We start from the raw sequence: 15,672 nt of genomic DNA, 5'->3' as shown, positions 1-15,672 counted from the left end.
TCTTCTCTGGATATATGCTCAGGAGTGGGATTGCTATATCATATGGTAGCTCAGTTTTCAGTTTCTTAAGGAACCATACTGTTCTCCATAGTAACTGCACCAATTTACATTCTCACTAACAGTGTCGGAGAGTTCTAAGGGCAGACTTCTTGAGAGAGATTAATTGCCTAAAGTATTTTTAGTTTAGGAGCAACGTGCATGTTTTACCCTTACATACTTAATGTAAGCCAGAGATTTATTTGACCTAATAAGCGTATTATGTTAAAAATTCAAAGCAGGGATTTGTAGGACTTAGTAACCAATCACACCTTGGAATGAATTTTTGCTGACTTCAGACTGTTTTCTTAGAAAGCCCAACTGAGATCAGATGCTTTGAGGAATATCTTTTTTTTGCGGGGATAAATTCTCTTGGTATCCTTTTATCATACTTTTTTTTTTAATTAGAAAAATTGTAATACATTAAATATGAATCACTTCTCAGTCCCCCTCCCTAGAAATATTAGTAATTTGTTGTGTCGTCATCTCCTAGCAGAAGTTTTGATTTAGTGGACTACAAGAACATTTTGAATTATGCTATAGTTTCTCTAATGGCAGGGTTCACTTGGATGGAGTCTTTATTGTCTTATATATGGTTTCTAAGGGCTTTACTGGTCCTTGGGAAGAGTTGCCTGTAGGTGGGTAACTTTTACAGAAGAGATGCAAGAGCAATTTTAAAAAATTGCTGAGTTTTAAGCCGGCATGCTCAAAAGGTAAACGTATTATTACTTTCTTCTTCCCCTTCCCTCTTGTGGTATAGGTGCTCTTCCCCAGAAGCTAGAGATCAAATTAGTGTTGTTTAGGCTATGTTTAAAGTATGAGTATCTTAAGACTTTAGTGTTAATGTCTGTGGCAGTAGCCATAGTCTTTCAAGTGTCAGAAGCCCAAATTATATTGGTTTAAGCAAAGAAAAAAATGTATGGCTTATGTAACTGAAAAGTTTAGGGATCTGGGTACTCAGAAAAGTAAGAATTTCTTTTTCTCCTGATTTTTCTATCCTCTCTGTTGATATAATTCCCAAGTAGCCTCTTTAGGGTTGTGTCCTATCAATTTAACTTTAGAATAAAGAGAACATATTGATAAACAACAAGGACCTACTTACTGTGTAGCATAGGGAACTCAGTGCTATATTCTATAATAATCTAAATGGTAAAAGAATTTGAATGAGAATAGATACATTTAAAGTTATAACTGGGCTTCCCTGGTGGCTCAGATGTAAAAGACTCTGCCTGCAGTGTCAAGAGACCTGGGTTCGATCCCTGGGTCAGGAAGATCCCCTGGAGAAAGAAATGGTAACTGAATCACTTTGCTCTGCACCTGAAACTAAAACCACATTGTTAATCAACTGCACTCCAATATAAAATAAAAATTTTAAAAGAGAACATCTCTTACCAAGAATTTCAGGAGAAATTTTAGGATTGACTTTGGCATGGATTTATGGATCTGAAAGTGTTCCTGTGGGACTTCCCTCATGGTCCAGTGGTTAAGACTGTGCTTCCACTGCAGCAGGCCTAGGTTCAATCCCTGGTGGGGGGAACTAAGATCCCACATGCCATAGGATGTGGCCAAAAAAAGAAAAAGGTGTTCCTGAACTGTTACATGTGGCCAGCACACCACAACTACATAGGCATGACAATAGAGGAGCTGTAGTTCAGGATATACTCAGTTGTACTAGAATAATAACTCCCAAATCTCATGGGCTAAGCAGAAAAAGCTTATTTCTTGCTCATGCAGTCAGCCACAAGGCTAGGTGATAATGCTCTAGTAGTCCATGTGGTAACTGAAGAATTCATATTATTTTCATCTTTATCTTAACATGAAACTTCCACAGTTGCTTCTGCAGAGAATGAGGAAGTCCGAGGTATGAGCCATAAAGCTTTAGCTTGGTATTTACACAAAAGTTACAGCCCATTATACAGAATTAGCCACAACTGGAAGTGGGCTGGAAAATGTATGAAATAACAAGGTTTTTTTGGTGAGCAGAAATGTGTCTGCTACAAACTGTTACAGAATAAAATAGCATAGTAAGTGATGTAGGTATGCAAAGACAGTGTGTTGATTATAACCTGTAATTCTAAATAATGCTTAAAATGCTGATATACAAAAAACTGTTCACAATTTGACACTACTTGCTCTTTGGAATGTTCTTTGCCCAAATTTGACTTGTTTTTGTTTAAAGTAATTTATGGATTCATGGTTTAAAACACTGACTTTAAAAGTAATTTCTGGAATGCAATCAATTTATAGGTTGGAGACTGTAGTTATAACCATAATACCATAAATTAATCAATTACCTCATAATTGCTAATTTCCATGAATATTATAGTTTCAGTTTCAATTCAGTTTAGTCTCTCAGTCGTGTCCGACTCTGCAACCCCATGAATCGCAGCACGCCAGGCCTCCCTGTTCATCACCATATCCCGGAGTTCACTCAAACTCACATCCATCGAGTCGGTGATGCCATCCAGCCGTCTCATCCTCTGTAGTATATCTCAAATTATTTGTGATAACGGACTAGATTCTTTTAAAGTGTCTACTGATGCTTTTATAAAATACAAAAAGTTTTGAATACTTGAAAAATGATGTAAAAAGAGACATGAAATGCCCTACATTTTTTGCTGTTGGATTCAACATTTATAAAATTACTCTCAACTTCTGTACTTAGCTTGTTGTGGATCGGTAATGAAGAGGAAGTGGACTTTTACTTAGTCTATGGATCATGTTTTGAGGAGCATGCTATAAAGGACTGTGGTTAGTGCTTTGCAAATACTGTCTCCTTTAATTCTCATATATGGGGTAGAGGTTACTGTTACCATCATTTATAGAAAACAGGGCATAGAGAGGGGTTTTATGTGACCCATGTAGTCCAGTTTGACTCCAGAGTCCGTGTGCTTGTCTGCCTCTGATTTTGCAGAGATGAAATGATGATCATGTTACTGTGTTAATTACTTTACATCATTAAATTCTTGGTTTAATGAAATTGGAGACTTTTAGAATGTAAGTCAATTTCGACAACAGCATTTTTAACAAATTTTAAAAAATCTTCCTGTAGAAATCTGGTTAAGAAGTACTGTCCCAAACGTTCCTCCAAAGATGAAGAGCCAAGGTAAATTATATACCTATTTATTATTGCTTATGAAAATTTAAAAGAGTATATTTTTGTTATTTAGTAAAATAAATATTATACTATTAGCTTTTTATAAAAATTTTAACAAGATTTGTATCATAATAAAAAATTATGTTTATGACAGAGGAAAGTACTATTTTTTCTTATGAGAATGCATATTTCAGTGGGCTTGATGATAGCTTTTTAGGATAGTTGATGTATGAGTTCTAAGTAATAGGTGGATTGGGACTCCACTTGAATGAATGTAGTCTCCAGAAGAGAAGGGTATTTTTTTCCATACTTTATTTTGTAGTTGTCAGCTTGTTAGATTCTTGATTTTTCTTTTACAAATAGTAAAACAATTTAGCTGGTTGGGTTAAAGGGGTAATGAAAAGGAATAGGTTTTCAGAGTAATTTTGGAACTCTGAATAAATGTTTAGGGATTGCCTACAAGCTTTCTGGCATTCTTACACACGGGGATACGTGGATGGTTGTAAAATGCAGAAACAAAAAGAAACTGGATGGTTGTAAAATGCAGAAACAAAGACTAAACTTAAAACAACTTTGTGTATGATTGTCAGTTATTTAGAGGAGTCTTTGGTTTAGTGTTAATGGAGTCCTGTCTGAGCTGTGTGCCTTCAGCTTACATAAGAGCGTTCTGGCAGTGTATTCAAGTAGATCTATACATTTTAATAGAGTTATTTTCTTTGTCTCTCTCCTTCCCTCCACACACATTTCTTTTTACCCTTATTTCTGCCCCTTCTTACCCTCTGTGGTGCCAACCAAAGTGGCACCTCACTTCCATTCAGGATGTGGGCAGGCATACAGGCAGCTGTGTCCAGAGCTGATAGCAAAATTGTTTGTAGATCACCCATCGAGATGCATTTGAGTGGTATGATTGGCAGGTTCTGTCCTGGAGAGCAAGCACATCATCTCTGCAACAGGCTCAGCTGCCAAGCCTAGGAATCCAACCAAGTTCATTCCCAAGCTCAGGCCAGTCAGTTGGCAACGTAAGAGATTCCAGTATGCCAAAAGAGCCTGCAGGTAGTATTCTTATTATTTTTTGACCCCCAAATCCTTTTATTGATAAATTATGACTACCTGGAAATATATAAACATGTACAACTTGAGCTTAAGGCAGAGCTTAATTTAGAGCTAGTAGCTGAGATTTAGGATGCATATGTTAAAATTGGTTAAGTGTCAGGTTTGATCTGTATCTCACAAAAATATTTGTAATGAGAATAAAAATAAATTTTGCCATTTTTAATGTTTTTGTCAGGTTTACTTCGTGTATAGCCTTTTTTAACATCCTTAACGAGTTAAATGACTATGCAGGACAGCGAGAAGTAGTAGCAGAAGAAATGGCCCACAGAGTTTATGGTGAATTAATGAGATATGCTCATGATCTGAAAACTGAAAGAAAAATGGTAATTTTCTTGTCATTTTTATACAGTTATAATAGCATATAATGTTTTCACAGAAATGAAGTAATTACTTTGCCTTTTAAAATTATGTATGTTCATTCAGCATGAACTGGTTTTCTATTTCACTACATTTCTTCTAGCTTAAATTATCTCAAGACATTCTTGCTAATTTGTGATCATTTTGGATTTAAGACTGAGGTTTGGTAAACTCTAGCCAGCATGCCAACTCTAGCTTACTGCCTGTTTTTGTTTCCTAGTTAGCATGAGCTCAGAATGGTTTTTACATTTTTAGATAGTTACTTACATATTGCGGGTGGCCACTTTTGCATTACATTAGCAGAGTTGAATATTTGCAAGAGACCACGTGGTTTCCGACACCTAAAATATTTATCTGACCCATTATAAAAAACTTTTTCTACCCCTATTCTCTATAATCATGTATTTTTCTAGAGATTATATGTCTTAAAAATTATATTTGAAGTATTTAAATAATATTCTAGGAAATGCATTTTAGAGAGTTTTTGTCTTCCTGAGTCTTGATAAAGTTAGATAATTAGGACCTTGAAAGTAAATTAAGTGAAAAGTCTTTTGGGAGAGGCCTTTAGACTTTAATTGGTGTTTAAATGTAATTTTAAAATTTGTGTTTTTTTGGTTGTTATCACCTTTAGCATCTTCAAGAGGGACGAAAAGCTCAGCAATACCTCGACATGTGTTGGAAACAGATGGATAATGTGAGTTATAATGTTTTCATGTTTGACATAAATTTTCGTAGACTGATTTAGCCCTGAATTCTCTTATGTGTGTTCGTGCTCAGTTGCTCGTTGGTGTCCAACTCTTTGCAACCCCATGGACTGGAGCCTGTCAGGCTCCTCTGTCCTTGAAATTTTTCATGCAGGAATACTCGAGTGGGTTGCCATTTCGTACTTGAGGAAATCTTCCCGCCCCAAGAAACAAACCCATGTCTCCTGTCATTGGCAGGCAGAGTCTTTACTACTGTGTCACCTGGGAAGCCAAGTTCTCTTGTTTCTTATCTATTTGAGTTTAATATTTCTCATTGTAGTAGTATTCTTAATTTGACACTGATGTAAATAGAGAATGTGAGATCAGTGTGTCCATTTTCCTTTTTTTTTTCCCCTGTATGGTTCTGTACTTTGTAACAACTCTGTAATCTTCAGGTATTTGTAGACATTTAGGAAGATTCTTTTTGTCTTTGCAGTTGTTATTGTAAAGTATTGGTAGAGGATAGAAATAATAAGGAAATAGTGATATATCTTAGAAGACCATTTGACTGAGACAAAGAGAACCTGGGTTCTAGTTCACCTTTCCCTTAGCATCTGATTTTTTTCATGACTTCATCTTTAGTAAATGAAAAATGAAGACAGCAGACTAGATAATATAAAATGTTTCTTCCAGTTCACTGGATCTCTAATAATGTAAATGTAAGATTCTAATCAGTGCTGATTGAGAATTCTTAGGTATATTAGTAGTCTGTTTTGATTTTTGTTTTGATTTTATTTCTGATTGGTTGCAGCAAGACTTTAAGGGACTGTTTACATTTATTAAATTTAAAATTGCCTTAACTAGCATCCTTAGTACTGCCACCTAATGAGTGTGTATGTGTGTGTGTCTTTCATTTGCACAAAATAACAAACTCCTACACTCAGGAGTTATTGGTTCCTTTAAAGACTGGAGTTGACACAAATCATTCCTGTTGATATGTGCTGATTTACCTTTAGAATAATTGTTACTAAGCATAGTTGTAAGAGTCATAAGAAAGCATCAAAAAATGTAGGAGAGATTTAAGACATTGACAGTATTATGAAATAAAGGTGAGTTCAGCTCAACTCAGGTATATTGAAGATACCCACAATATGTATTGAGTTTGATACAAAAGCAAATATGATAATGATCTTGTTTTTGTGGAACCTACAGTATAGCGAGAGACACACAAATACAATTTTTGTGTAATATGGAGAAATATATGCAGGATTCATTTTCTAGTCCCATGTCTTCATGTCTAATCAAGGAAATGAAATTGTAAAATGTCTAACACATTTGAAATAATTGACAGGAGATTTAAAGAGCTAGCAGGGGTAGGTTGAATTAGTGATGGAGTATTGAATATTGAGGGAAAAAAATTGACAGTTGTTATTGCTGGGAGAAATATCAATAACCTCAGATATGCAGATGACATCACCCTTATGGCAGAAAGTGAAGAGGAACTCAAAAGCCTCTTGATGAAAGTGAAAGTGGAGAGGGAAAAAGTTGGCTTAAAGCTCAACATTCAGAAAACGAAGACCATGGCATCTGGTCCCATCACTTCATGGGAAATAGATGGGGAAACAGTGGAAACAGTGTCAGACTTTATTTTTCTGGGCTCCAAAATCGCTGCAGATGGTGACTGCAGCCATGAAATTAAAAGATGCTTGCTCCTTGGAAGGAAAGTTATGACCAACATGGATTGCATATTCAAAAGCAGAGACATTACTTTGCCAACAAAGGTTCGTCTAGTCAAGGCTATGGTTTTTCCAGTGGTCATGTATGGATGTGAGAGTTGGACTGTGAAGAAGGCTGAGTGCCGAAGAATTGATGCCTTTGAACTGTGGTGTTGGAGAAGACTCTTGAGAGTCCCTTGGACTGCGAGGAGATCCAACCAGTCCATTCTGAAGGAGATCAGCCCTGGGATTCCTTTGGAAGGAATGATGCTGAAGCTGAAACTCCAGTACTTTGGCTACCTCATGCGAAGAGTTGACTCATTGGAAAAGACTCTGATGCTGGGAGGGCTTGGGGGCAGGAGGAGAAGGGGACGACAGAGGATGAGATGGCTGGATGGCATCACTGACTCGATGGACGTGAGTCTGAGTGAATTCTGGGAGTTGGTGATGGACAGGGAGGACTGGCATGCTGCGATTCATGGGGTCGCAAAGAGTCAGACACGACTGAGCGGCTGATCTGATCTGAAGACACTATAAAAGTACTTTTGTGTATATGCATTGCCTCAGATTATACCAAAATTGGTAGCTATAGCTGTTCAATTTGAAAACACATCTCTGAACTGAGTTTCAGATAATTCAGTGTGAAATTTAATCTTCACAGGAAAGTGACATTCCGCATTTTATGCATATTCAGATATATTTATGCTTTGAATAAATTTTAAGTATCATTTGATGTCTCATACTAATCAAAATAGTGCATTTTAAAGTTTTTATAAGAAATTTCTTACATCAAATTTTTAAATTTGATGTAACTTACAGGTATTCCTGGTACTAGCTATAAGGTCAGCTGAGCTAACTCAGACATCTTTTGGCTCCAGAGGCATGCATGCTCATTCTCTTCAGTATTGTCCATCTCTTTGCAACCCTATAGACGGTGGCCCGATAGACTCCTCTGTCCATAGGGATTCTCCAGGCAAGAATATTGGAGTGGGTTGCCACTCCCTCCTCCAAGGATCTTCCTGACCCAGGGATTGAACCTGTGTCTCTTGGCAGGTGGGTTCTTTACCACTAGTGCCACCTGGGAAGCACTTGGTTACAAATACCTAGATATAACAGCTAAAATATTTTTTATTGTATGTTAAGCTCAGCAGCAAGCTCTTACCTGAAAGAAAGGGAAATCTCTTAACTGCTGGAAGCTAAGGATAATCTAAAAGCCAGAGCAATAGGTGTAAGAGGTGATACAATGGCATTTGAAAAGTGATTCCAGAGGTGTTGGGGTATGGTTTACAGGACCTTGCTAAGGGCTTGGTATTTAGTACTCACAAAAGGACAGAGTTTAGGTTTTTAGCTCTATGTGAAGAGTTGGAACTGAAATCCCTGTATAAAGTTTGAATCTTTGAAGGGTTAAACCTTTAGTGAAAAGTGGCAGGAACTCTGGACAGGCCAAGGGAGACAACAGAGAACCTTGTCTCTATCTGAAGGTCAAGGAGTGGGAGGTAACCTGTGAGAAGGTTAAACCTTTTGACCTTGTAGTTAATGAGATTTGCACTATCTGAATAGTTTTGTAATGCCCAAGACAAAAAATTGACCTTGTAACTGGTTAGGTAAACAGAAAATGTTGACATCCTGTGCTTTCTTCTTAGTAATTCTCAGAATACAGGTAGCAAGGTATATGTTTTCCAGACAAGAAGTTGGAAGAATTTCCTCTGTGGAATTTAATTAGGTTTAGAGGAAAAGACTTAAAGATACAGGCACCATGGTTTCTCCAAGGAAACTCCAAAGCTAACTTAAAGCCAGTTAGCTTTTCAAATAAGAAGAGCAGATTGGCAGAAATCTCCAGACATAAACAGCAAAGTATACAGGGGGGAAAAAAAAAAGCAACTTTGAAGAAACAGTGACTATGAAAGGAAATAGAAATTAAAAATGAAAAGCAAACAAGCCAAACACCCAGAACTATTATTAACATTTTTCATAGGGAATAGAGAAATGATTACATCCCTGAAATAGGAACAAGATACTATTAAGAAAGGAACATACAAAGAACAAAAAAGAACTTTATGAAAAGCTGACTGGAAAGAATGAAATTGAAAAAGTCTTCAGTTCAGTTCAGTCGCTCAGTCGTGTCCGATTCTTTGCGACACCATGAATTGCAGCACGCCAGGCCTCCCTGTCCATCACTAACTCCCGGAGTTCACTCAGACTCACGTCCATCGAGTCAGTGATGCCATCCAGCCATCTCATCCTCTGTCGTCCCCTTCTCCTCCTGCCCCCAAGCCCTCCCAGCATCAGAGTCTTTTCCAATGAGTCAACTCTTCGCATGAGGTAGCCAAAGTACCAGAGCTTCAGCTTCAGCATCATTCCCTCCAAAGAAATCCCAGGGCTGGTCTCCTTCAGAATGGACTGGTTGGATCTCCTCGCAGTCCAAGGGACTCCCAAGAGTCTTCTCCAACACCACAGTTCAAAGGCATCAATTCTTCGGCACTCAGCCTTCTTCACAGTCCAACTCTCACATCCATACATGACCACTGGAAAAACCATAGCCTTGACTAGATGGACCTTTGTTGGCAAAGTAATGTCTCTGCTTTTCAATATGCTATCTAGGTTGGTCATAACTTTCCTTCCAAGGAGTAAGCGTCTTTTAATTTCATGGCTGCAATCACCATCTGTAGTGATTTTGGAGCCCAGAAAAATAAAGTCTGACACTGTTTCCACTGTTTCCCCATCTACTTCCCATGAAGTGGTGGGACCAGGTGCCATGATCTTCGTTTTCTGAACGTTGAGCTTTAAGCCAACTTTTCCACTCTCCACTTTCACTTTCATCAAGAGGCTTTTGAGTTCCTCTTCACTTTCTGCCATAAGGGTGGTGTCATCTGCATATCTGAGGTTATTGAGATTCTCCCAACAATCTTGATTCCAGCTTGTGCTTCTTCCAGCCCAGCGTTTCTCATAATGTACTCTGCATAGAAGTTAAATAAGCAGGGTGACAATATACAGCCTTGACGTACTCCTTTTCTTATTTGGAACCAGTCTGTTGTTCCGTGTCCAGTTCTAACTGTTGCTTCCTGACCTGCATACACATTTCTCAAGAGGCAGATCAGGTGGTCTGGTATTCCCATCTCTTTCAGAATTTTCCACAGTTTATTGTGATCCACACAGTCAAAGGCTTTGGCATAGTCAATAAAGCAGAAATAGATGTTTTTCTGGAACTCTCTTGCTTTTTCCATGATCCAGCAGATGTTGGCAATTTGATCTCTGGTTCCTCTGCCTTTTCTAAATCCAGCTTCAACATGAGAAAGTTCACGGTTCACGTATTGCTGAAGCCTGGCTTGGAGAATTTTGAGCATTACTTTACTAGCGTGTGAGATGAGTGCAATTGTGCGGTAGTTTGAGCATTCTTTGGCATTGCCTTTCTTTGGGATTGGAATGAAAACTGACCTTTTTCAGTCCTGTGGCCACTGCTGAGTTTTCCAAATTTGCTGGCATATTGAGTGCAGCACTTTCACAGCATTGTCTTTCAGGATTTGAAATGGCTCCACTGGAATTCCATTACCTCCACTAGCTTTGTTTGTAGTGATGCTTTCTAAGGCCCACTTGACTTCACATTCCAGGATGTCTGGCTGTAGATGAGTGATCACACCATCGTGATTATCTGGGTTGTGAAGGTCTTTTTTGTACAGTTCTGTGTATTCTTGCCATCTCTTCTTAATATCTTCTGCTTCTGTTAGGTCCATACCATTTCTGTCCTTTATCGAGCCCATCTTTGCATGAAATGTTCCCTTGGTATCTCTAATTTTCTTGAAGAGGTCTCTAGTCTTTCCCATTCTGTTGTTTTAAAGTAGAGCAAAATGACAGAGATTGATAAGAGAATTAGAGGATTCATCCTGTAGATTGATTTTCAAGGTAAGAATCATCTTAAAAAATAGAAAACATAGAAAATAGATAGGGAAAATTAATTCAGGAAGAAAATTTTCCCAGAATAGAAAGACATGAGTTTCTAGATGGAAAGGATTTTCCAGGTATCCAGCACAGTTACAAGACATAGCTTAATGAAATTTCAGGACAGTTAGAGGGAGACGATCCTACCAAACTCCATAGATGAAAAACAAAATATAAAATAAATATGTTTTATGCAAACGATCAGGGATCAGGAAGCCAGAACAATGAAGTAGTACTTTTACATGTCTGAAAGAAGACAGTTTCCTACTCAAGAGTTTCATACCCAGTTAAACTTTATAAAAAGAGATGGAAAGGCTTGGAGTCTTGGAGACTCAAAAAATTATCTCCCACAAACCTTCTTTTAGGAAGCTACTGCTGAATGTGTTCTAGCAAAATAGAGAAATGAACCAAGAGAGGGGAAGGTGTAGAGCTAGAGATTAATTCAAATTAAGGGAGAGTTGAAAGGAATCCCCAGGAAATGGTGAAGGGAAATCCCAAGGTAACAGTAGGCCTAGTTTGGTAATCAGTCCAAAATTTAGCAGGTTAAAAACCTCTTGAGTTCTTGATTTCATTAGGAAAATAAAATTAATAGAATTGTGAATGTAGTTGAATTAATTGAGGAGAGGTTTAAAGAACTGGGGACACCAGGGTTAAATTAGAGAAGAGTACATTGGAAACTAAAGCAATTTTTTAAGAAAGAGACATTAATTTAAGGATAAAAAATGTGCACAGGAAAGTAAATATATCACATGTTAAGTTCTGAATAGCTTTTGCAAAGTTATGGTAATTTGAATTAAATTTTAAATAATTCAGGAGCCATTGTGCAGATGGTATTTCTTGGGACACATGGAAGAAACAACACAAAACCAGTCTGGAGGGATGTTTCCATATTCTAAGCTACATTGGGATCCCATCAAAAAAACAAACACAAAAAAACAAGCAAACATCAAACCAATCAACAAAATGCATAAAAACCAAACAAAAACACTGAACAAACCAAAAGTCCTGCTTAAATTGAGCTTAAGTACATGTGATTATTTTTATTATAAAGAGATTGAGATGCATAATAAATATTAACTCAGTTATGCTTATAATTTTTTTCTTTACAGTCTTATGATATCTGATGTTTAAAGTGCATGGTTTGCAATAGTAAAATTTCTAATTTAGAAAAATTTCACTTTGAGTATGCAATTTTACACATTTCACAGTAGCAACACCTTAAAGTTACTTTCTTTTTTAAATTGAGGTAGAGTTGGTTTTTAATATTGTGTTGGTTTCACGTGTACAGTGATTCAGTTTTATATATATCTATATGAGTTTTTTCAGATTATTTTCCATTATAGGTTATTACAAGATATTGAATATAGTTCCTTGTAAATCCTGTTGCTGATCTGTTTCATTTATAGTAGTTTGTATCTGTTAACCCCGTACTGTTGTTCCATGTCCAGTTCTAACTGTTGCTTCCTGACCTGCATACAGGTTTCTCAAGAGGCAGATCAGGTGGTCTGGTATTCCCATCTCTTTCAGAATTTTCCACAGTTTATTGTGATCCACATAGTCAAAGGCTTTGGCATAGTCAATAAAGCAGAAATAGGTGTTTTTCTGGAACTCTCTTGCTTTTTCTATGATCCAGCGGATGTTGGCAATTTGATCTCTGGTTCCTCTGCATTTTCTAAAACCAGCTTGAACATCAGGAAGTTCATGGTTCACGTATTGCTGAAGCCTGGCTTGGAGAATTTTGAGCATTACCTTACTAGCGTGTGAGATGAGTGCAATTGTGCAGTAGTTTGTGCATTCTTTGGCATTGCCTTTCTTTGGGATTGGAGTGAAAACTGACCTTTTCCAGTCCTGTGGCCACTGCTGAGTTTTCCAAATGTGCTGGCGTATTGAGTGCAGCACTTTCACAGCATCATCTTTCAGGATTTGCAATAGCTCAACTGAACCTCGTACTCCTAGTTTAACCCTCTTCCCCCCTTTCCCTTTTGGTAATGATTAAGTTTGTTTTCTATGTCTGTGAGTCTGTTTCTGTTCTGCATATATGGTCATTTGTATTTTTTTTTTAGATTTCATTTAAAAGTGATATTATATAATGTTTGTCTGACTTACTTTGCTTAGTATGATACTCTCTAGGTCCATCCATGTTGCTGCATATGATAATATTTCATTCCTTATGGCTGAGTAACACCCATTGTGTGTGTATGTGTATGTGTGTGTATATATATATATATATATATAGCGCACATCTTCTTAAACCAGTTTTCTGTTGATGGGCATTTGGGTTGTTTCCATGGCTTAGCTATTAATATTATAAATGCTGCTGCTGTGAATATTGTGATGCATATATTTTTCATCTTTTCTGGATATATGCCCAGGAGTGCACTGCTAGATCATACGGTAGTTCTGTTTTTAGTTTCTTGAGAAAACTGCATGCTGGTTTCCACAGTGGCTACACCAATTCACATTTCTACTGTGTAGAACAGTTCCTTTTTCTCCATACCCTCTTCAGCATTCATTATTTGTAGACATTTTGATGATAGTCATTCTGAACAGTGTGAGATGATACTTCTTTGTGGTTTTGATTTGTATTTCTCTAATAATTACCTATGTTGAACACCTTTTCATGTGTCTGTTCACCATCTGTATGTCTTCTTTGGAGAAATTTTAGATCTGCCCACTTTTTGATTGTTCTTTTTTTTTTGTTTTTAAATACTGAGTTGTATATGTTTGTATATTTTGAATGTTAACCCCTTGTCAGTCACATCATTTGCAAACATTTTTTCCTGTTCCATAGGTCTTTTCATTTTGTTTATGCTTTTCTTTGCAAAGGCTTTTAAAAGTTTGATTAGGTCCCATTTGTTTATTTTTTGCTTTTACTTCTTTTGCCTCGGGAGACTGATCTAAGAAAATATTATATCTGAGAATGTTTTGCTTATGTTCTCTTTTAGGAGTTTAATGGTGCCCTGTTTTATGTTACTGTCTTTAACGTTTTGAATTTATTCTTACATATGTGAGGGGGTGTCCTAATTTCATTGATTTACACATAGCTGTCCAGCTTTCCCAACACCACTTGCAAAAGAGATTGTCTTTTCTCCATTTAATATTCTTGGCTTCTTTGTTAAAGAGGTGTGTTGGCTAATTTCTGCATTCTCTGTTCTGTTCCATTGACCTGCTGTCTTTTTTGTGCCAGTATCATACTGTTTTGATAACTGTAGCTTCATAGTACTGTCTTATATCTAGAAGGCTTATGCCTCCAGCTTTCTCCTTTTTCCTCAGGATTGCTTTGGCAGTTCTGGTCTTTTGTGGTTCCATGTATTATTTATTAGTATTAGTATTGTTTATTAACTTTTAAATGAGATAACTCTAATTTTATTTTTCAGTATTTTAATTTTTTTTAACAGAGTAAAAAGAAATTTGAAAGAGAATGTAGAGAGGCAGAGAAGGCACAACAGAGTTACGAAAGATTGGATAATGACACGAATGCAACCAAGGCAGATGTTGAAAAGGTAAGAAATAATTCAAGCTGACTTTAATATCAAAATATTATTACTTGCATATGGAGCATAGTTACAATATTCATGTTAGTATTAGCGTTTCTGCAAGAGATACTCTACATCTAATCTAAAATACACAAATATTTGTGTACTTTAAATTACAATTCTGGTCTGAGAAAGTAAACAAAATTAATAATGTCAACTGCATTCAAAGTGCATAGGAAAGATTTAATTGCTAATAGGAATGAGCTTCTATCCTATTCCCCAATAAGACAGAAAGTCTAAGGTATGTTGATAGGGTATGCAGATAGAGGCTGGATAGTGTGCTTCTCAACTTTACAGAAAGGAAAACATGATAAAACTGTCAGAAATGTGATTTATCGCTATTTGTTTATTAGTTCATTCATTCACTCATTTTGGAAAGCTGAATTCTCTCTTGTCATTCACTGAGTCTGGGCCAGAAGTTGTATAACATAACTGTTGGTAGGGTCAGTCCTATAACTGTTGTGGCTTAGCTTTTCCTTCTCCCTTGCTGTACGCTCTTTATCTTAGGATATTTGACACAGTGATAGTGTTGAAATGTTGGAGTTTTGAAATATAGACGAACCTTACTCCGTTCTTTTTGTATATACAAAGGTCCACCATTAGTATATCTTCTCCTTAGAATTTTATAATATTCTATAGCATCAGAAGAAGAAAAAGTAAGGAGAAAGGAATACTTTATTTTCTACCTTCCATTTGCTTTACCAATTTTTTAAAAACCCTAAAATCGTAAACATTTTAGGTTACAGTTACCTTAAAGATCTTCTGCTGTAACTTATGCTTTTATCTTGTCTACCCTATTTTTAATAACCTACACCTCTTATGATAGTAAGTTCCCTGTCACTGGAAATATAGAAACTTAAAATAGCCTGTTCATTAAAAAAAAAAAAAAATTACCATTTCCTTATATTGACCCCACTCATCTCCCTGTTCACTTTCAGTTTGTAAAAAAACTGAAATAACAAATCTGTTTTTCTCATAAATAGGTATTTAGATATTTTTAGCAGATTCTCTACCCATAGATGAATTGTCTGTTTCTTCAACTATTCTACATGTGAAATATCTTCAAGTTACCTTTCACTATGACTACTTCCATTTAGATATCATTTAATTAACCAATATTCCACTTAAAGTATGTTGTATATAGTTCAATTTGATCAGTTCTGAGTTTGATTACCTTGCTTGTTTTGAAACTAAATTTA

General features: G+C 36.5%; 1 protein-coding gene across 4 annotated transcripts in view; it reads left to right on the top strand.

Annotated features, from left to right (window-relative positions):
* The window catches only part of FNBP1L (formin binding protein 1 like), a 119,461-nt gene that overhangs the window by 73,566 nt on the left and 30,223 nt on the right, over positions 1-15,672 (top strand). For 3 of the 4 annotated variants that reach the window (XM_070786080.1, XM_070786079.1, XM_070786082.1), the window contains exons 3-6: positions 3,089-3,142; positions 4,422-4,569; positions 5,235-5,297; positions 14,336-14,440. In XM_070786080.1, the coding sequence (XP_070642181.1) occupies positions 3,089-3,142; positions 4,422-4,569; positions 5,235-5,297; positions 14,336-14,440 (370 nt within the window). Of the gene's footprint in view, positions 1-3,088; positions 3,143-3,274; positions 4,187-4,421; positions 4,570-5,234; positions 5,298-14,335; positions 14,441-15,672 lie in introns of those variants that run through there. The other variant, XM_070786081.1, reaches the window with a different exon arrangement.

The sequence above is a fragment of the Bos indicus genome, chromosome 3 (assembly GCF_029378745.1).
Source record: "Bos indicus isolate NIAB-ARS_2022 breed Sahiwal x Tharparkar chromosome 3, NIAB-ARS_B.indTharparkar_mat_pri_1.0, whole genome shotgun sequence".
NCBI lineage: Eukaryota > Metazoa > Chordata > Mammalia > Artiodactyla > Bovidae > Bos > Bos indicus.
Note: the sequence above shows the minus strand (reverse complement) of the source record. Positions and strands in the feature narration are given on the sequence as shown.